Source organism: Mus musculus, chromosome 8 (genome assembly GCF_000001635.26).
Source record: "Mus musculus strain C57BL/6J chromosome 8, GRCm38.p6 C57BL/6J".
In the NCBI taxonomy this organism is placed as follows: Eukaryota; Metazoa; Chordata; class Mammalia; order Rodentia; family Muridae; genus Mus; species Mus musculus.
Window position 1 is genome coordinate 19,110,397 of NC_000074.6, and position 6,278 is coordinate 19,116,674.

Sequence of the window (6,278 nt, forward strand, 5' to 3'; positions counted from 1 at the left end):
GTTTTTGTAGAATCTCAGAAAAGACTGGACTTTAGAATATTGATGTGTCAGTATTCCCTTCAAGTATTTTAGCTATCTGCTCTTAGGTGCATTTTAAAAAAAATATTGTATCTCCTCTCTTGGATTGATACTTCAGTCATAAAACAACCTTGTCTCCAATAACAGGCCTTTTGTTTTTGCCAAAGTCTGTGTTACAAGCTGTTTGTCTACCACTTGCTTCCAATGTTTCTTTGAATGAAAAGTTTTTAAACTATACAACTGAAATCTTAATCTTTTAAAACCACATTCTGCCAGTCTCTAATTGGGATGGTTAATTGATTTCCCCTTAATGTAATAATCAGTAAAGTAGAACTCATATGAGTTTTGGCATTTGCTGTATATACATATGCATATGTCTAACACACACATACATACATAAATATATACTAGTTATAAGCAATTGCCTTTGAGATGATTATTATTGTTGTAATTTCTACCCAATTCTTCAATGGTAGTACCAACTTACTTTCAATAGTAAATTGGAGCCACAGCCTCAGTTCTTCAGCTCATTTTGATGTACAAGTAAGTTGGGAAGTTCTAAAGTGAGGGGTTCTCTTGCTGGTCTTGAAGGATGAGATTGCCGTGGACAAAGGCAGCTGTGAGCAGGGGATGCTAAGTGGTCTGCCCTTGCTACACCTGCTGAGGTTGGCCCCTGACTGTGTCTGGAAGACCTTTTGCCTCTGATGGCACTGCAGCTCGAGTGGATGCTTTATTGTCAGTCTTGTGAGACTGTGAGCAGAGTAACCACCTACACCAGACCCAGACTTCTGACCTAAGAGAGTTTGAGGTAGTGTGTGCCATGTCAAGCTGCTAACTTCTCAGTGTGTTCTCATACAGCACACGGGTAACAATTGTATCTTAAGGTGTGTGTGTTCTGTAGAGAGGCCTTTGTGTGTTCTCACAAGGCTGCTGTGCTCTCCAAAGCAGTGAGCAGTTTCCCAAGGGGTTGAAAGTCTTTGTTATTGTCTTCTTATACATTCATCTCATTCCCAGAACTTGATACTAAAACCCCTTTATGCTATGTTCTTTCCTAACAGACCACATCCTTAGCTGTTTTCCTCTAAGGATGCCTTTGAGTCAATGAACCCATGTGTACTTTTTGTGACCTCTATAAAACACACATCTTGTTGCCCTCTATCCTGTATCCCAGGCTCTGCCTATTAGAAGCTACACCTGCCGTGGGGGAGCCAGGCGAGAGCTGAGAGAAAAGCAGTAGCTTTAACATGGGAAATGAAGCCTCTGGTGGGCAAATAGCCCTGTTTCTATTGCTATCTGCCATTTTCCTAGCAGATTGAATTGAGTAAACTCAGCCAAAACTCAGGAACCCTGGTGGATGGAAATAGGATAGACCAGTGCTGACGTTGCATAGTTAGAAGGAAAAGAGTAAGAGAAGATCCTAGGTACTAGATAACTCTTGGCAGAATACTGGTCAGGTTCATGTGTACCCATAAAACTGATCAAGTGTGAGCCCCATGACTGTTAGTTTTGACATTTAGTTTTTGAAGCTGCAAATTTTATTTCACAAGGCAAAGTTACAGTTTTTTCATCTGCAGATATCCTATGTAAATAGACATTTTAATTAATAGCTAACCATTTCTTCTTGCAGGCAAGGACAATGTGTTTCAGAAGCACCGGCATTACTAGAGTAAATGAGGGTTTTTTTAAAAATATATATCATAATTTTTATAATCTGTGGATAATAATACATCACCTCATCAAGAATCAAAGGAATGCATTTTTTCTTGTAGTCTATAGAACTACAAAGCTGTCAACATAGAGGAGCATAGCACTTTCGTTTGTCTATTAATCCCATAATAATTAGTATGTTAGAGACACAGAAAGAGGTAGTGATGCCCACACTGTCCCTTGTCTCCCAGGTTTGCTGTACTACAGACGACAATACAAATAAAATACCTGTATCAAATACAAATAAGGATGATAGTCACACTCTCAGGTGACCCTGAGCCCTATGAGACAATTCTGGAAAGAACAGTTATAAGTTATGAGTGTTCTGGAGTTGTGCAGTTGTGTCTGCTTGTGTAGAAGGCATTCATTGCTGTTTTGATTTTGGTCGTCTTAAAATTCAAATGAAGCACAGAGACAGACTGAGGTGAGACGGGCCTGAGCAGCGCTGATTGTGGCCTGGGAAGCCACAGATGTTCTCTCCTTGACCATCCATTCAGCACGACTTGCAAGGTCCAAAGACCATTGGTCGTTGGGTTCAGATCCTCTCTCGACAGCAGAAGAAGTTCAGCTTGCACCAGCCCGCAATCTTCTCACTCTCTATGCATGTTCTCCTGCATTTTCCCCGGCCGAGCCTGCATGTCTCGCACACAGCAATCTCCCCTGTGCCAGGAAAGAGCTGCTGAGATGGTTGTTGGAACCTTGTGGGAATGGGAAGAATATCTAAGGCCTCCTGACAGGCAGGGTTTGCGTGTATGGCCAGCAGTGTTTTTTAGAATTAGACCAGAGATGTTGGGGATAGCTCAGTTGGCAAAGTGTTTCTTGGGTCAGCATGGGACCCTGAGTCTGATCCTCCGTGCCCAGGTAAAAAGCCAGGCACTTGTGTCACTCACGGTCCTCAGCTGGGGAAGCAGGGACAGCTGACTCTCAGTGGTCAGCCTAGCCGAGTTTGTGGTAGATTCTGTCTCACAAAACAAGGTGAATGAATGGCTTCTGAGGAATGACATTTATAAGTTTGACCTCTGGCTTTTACACATGAATGAACACACACAGACATAAACACACACAGACATGCACACACACACACTCACACACTCACACTGTAAGAAGAGCACTACCCCATAGCATCTGATTACCACAGACAGTGTGGAGCTGAAAAGAGTTAAACACAACAGGTAACCATCACCCGTGTCCCCCAGGTGTTTATTGTCTTTCACAGGTCTGATGCAAGTGACAGCAACATCTATTCTTCAGAACTTTTAAAATGCATGTCTGCACTGTTGAAAATTTACTAGTTAGCCTTTGCTTTCAAATCCTCGAAGCTGGAATGAAGAATTTAATCTCAATACTTGTTTGGCTCTAGTACCAGCTGCTTAATATACCTAGCCCCCTTCACTGGGGGATATAATAGAAATACCTGTGCACATTTTTAATTTGCTGAGTGGTGAAATGATTCTATGATAATGTTTGTATGATATTTACTTCTAATGGTGCTTTAATAATTAAGTGGCACAATCTATGTGTATTTGTTAAGGGTTGGAGAAATTAATTCTTCATGAGTTCCATAGTTCTCATGCTACTTAGTTACTTATATATTTTTATTATCATCATTATGCTGATGTGTGTATGTGTGAGAAAAAGAGAGAGGTGTATTGTGTTGGACACATGCATGTGTGTGCAGGTTCATGCACCCATGTATGTGCACACAAAACATCAAGAAAAAGGCTTTGAACATCTTCTTCTGTCACTGTCAGCTTTGAAGCAGGGCCTCTCTTTGACCCTTAGCTCATTTTTCCTAGCTGTTATGGATCCCAGTGACCCACCTAGCTCTGCCCTTGAACCTCCTAGCTCTGCAACCATTGTCCTGGGGTCACAGGCTCAAGCAACACTGGTGTGTGCTGGAGTCCAGACTTGGGTCCTCATAGTTGCACAGCAAGCACTTTTAACCTTTAACTTTTAGTCACTTCTTCAGCCCTCCAAGGATATTTCAATATTTCTTTGAATTTTGTTTGCATTGTGCTGTCTTCCCATGTAAGAGAACCTCTGGTGCACACCCAAAGCTTTCAACTAACCGTTATAAACAATCTCTAATGAGGGTGGCGCCTCATCTGCACCATTCTATGTGATCTTCCTCATCTGGCAGATGCCCTCAAGCAGACCTCGTTCAAGTTAGGAGAAGGAGAAAATACAGATAAAGATGTAATTTACCTCCTGGAAATGACTGGGAATACTCAAGTCCTGCCCAGGACCCTAAATTTAAAACAAAATGCATTTTAGAAAAGAATATTAAAGCAAGAAACAACACTTTATAAAATTTCTCCTACATGTTACATGGCTTTCGAGGGACTACTGATGTTATGGTTGCTGTTATTTATTGGGTTTCTCAAGACCAGCACTCCTGGAAGCCAGAAAGACCAGTGTACTAAACAATACAATGTAAATTAAAGCTCTGTTCATCTGGCTCTTAGGAAACATGAGTGGAGATCCAAGAAATCTCTGGGGAGAGGAGAGTTACTCTCAGTTTCAGGGTGGTGCATGAAAGAGTCATTGGGTTTCATGATCTACCCACTGCACCCCCCCCCCCATCAAAATCCCATCAACTTTGATTTACCTGATGGCAGTTCAACTACAATGAAGAACAAAGCAAAACCAAAATAGAACACCTCTCTGCTCAGAGCCATGTTTGAGGGGAGATTCTTCATCACAGAGAATCGGGGTTTCTTTGAGGAGACAAGAAAACATTTATATTGGAAAGTAGTGGGCTATGTTCTAGGTCAGTGAAGTGAATCAATGAAGAAAGCACGATTACATGCTCCATTTGCCAGGATCAAGAGCTGGGGCAGTGGGTAATAACCTTGAGCCTGCAAAGCCTTACTTCTCCATGCCTAACCAGCTTGTAGAATGGAGTGGACATTGGTTCAAGACTTGGAGAATTCAGGGCTGTGCCCACTTCTACTGCAGGAATCTAAGGGAGAGAATCCTGATAGGTCTCCATGACTTCTCAAGGAACAAAGCACAAGTATTGCCTTTGTAGCTTGTCCTGGGGATCCAGTATGATTTCAACTCAGGAGCACTTTGAATGCTCTCAGTGCTTCCAGAGCTATTGTGGGGACTGGAAGGCCATCCACAGATGTGCACACTGACTCTCCTCATTCTCACAGCTGGATTTATAAATTGTTCAGCAGAACGTGAGGAGTAACTGACCTTTTGCTATGGTAGCTTTGAATCCTGTGCCTGTCAGACATCTCATCACAGACCAGTTATAATCACAATATCCTTTAATAATGAAAACCATGGGCATCAAAAGGAATATTCATGTCAACTCCCAAACTGTGTCCTGCTTATTGCCACCTTGATGCTTATAGTTACATGATGTTCTGGTTTTCAGTCTTGGAGACAAAGGCAGGCTTGGTGTCACAGACTTGTAACTCAGCTACTCCAGAGACTGAGGCAGAAGCATCACAAGCTAAAGGCCTGTTTGGGCTACATAGTGAGGTCAGTGAATTCAAAGGCAGCCTGTGCAATTTGGTGATACTTGAATCTAAAATAAGTAAAAAGGGGCTGGGATGTAGCTCAGTAGAAAAGTGTTTGCCTGCCACACACACAGCCTACATTCAATTCTCAGTGCCCTCCTCTCATTCTCTCTCACATATACATGAAAATGTAGACTATGTAGTTAGACAGATACCTACTAAGTAGACCGCCTTGGATAGGTTAACAATTTTTGAAACCTTAGCCTCTTTATCCTTAAAATTGCGTTATATTGTTAATATCAGCCTCATTGGGCATTTGAGTGCATTGTACATGGCATAGAAGTGTTTATCAGAATGTCTGATTATCATCATCAACATCACATTTATATTTCTATATAACATTGAACAACCACTCCGCAAAGTGATCATAGCAATCTGACTCCTTTTTTTTAATTAGTTATTTTCTTTATTTACATTTCAAATGCTATCCTCTTTCCTAGTTTCAGTTTCCCCTCCAAAAATCCCCTATCCCCTCCCCTCTGCCCTTGCTCCCCAACCCACTCACTCCCATTCCTGGACCTGGCATTCCCCTATACTGGGGCATAGAACCTTCACAGGACCTAGGGCCTCTCCTCCCATTGATGACCAACTAGGCCATCCTCTGCTACATATGCAGCTAGAGCCACGAGTCCCACTATGTGTTTTCTTTGATTGGTGGTTATCCCGTCCCGTGGGATTCAGTTATTCGTGGGTGCGAGGGGGACCGCGAACCTGGAAGGAGATGGGAATAAAAGAAAGAAAGTAGGAGACCAGGAAGGGTACCTATCGAGGTCTCGTTTATTAGGCTGAGGTGCCTTCTTTTTAAAGCATACATCGCGGGGAATATGGGAGGGGTCGAGGGAGAATTATACAAAGAACAAAGAAGTGGGCATCTGCTGACATGGGGGCTGAAGTCAGGCGCCAGGCAGCGGGCACTCTGGATCTTATCTCTGGAACATCGATCCTCCTTGACAGCCTTGGGGGTCAGGCTAGGCTCAGGCGTAACTCATGTCCTTGGATGGCATGGGAACTCAGGAAGAGATA

At 42.6% G+C, this 6,278-nt stretch overlaps 1 protein-coding gene across 1 annotated transcript; it reads right to left on the reverse strand.

The window, feature by feature from the left end:
• Positions 1–1,534: 1,534 nt before the first annotated feature.
• Defb12 (defensin beta 12) lies at positions 1,535–4,437 on the reverse strand. Its single transcript, NM_152802.3, has 3 exons — positions 4,334–4,437; positions 3,931–3,972; positions 1,535–2,385 (listed from the first exon to the last, which is right to left on the reverse strand). The coding sequence occupies exons 1-3, from the start codon at positions 4,422–4,424 to the stop codon at positions 2,261–2,263; spliced, it is 258 nt and encodes an 85-aa protein (NP_690015.1). The 5' UTR covers positions 4,425–4,437; the 3' UTR covers positions 1,535–2,260.
• Positions 4,438–6,278: the final 1,841 nt, after the last annotated feature.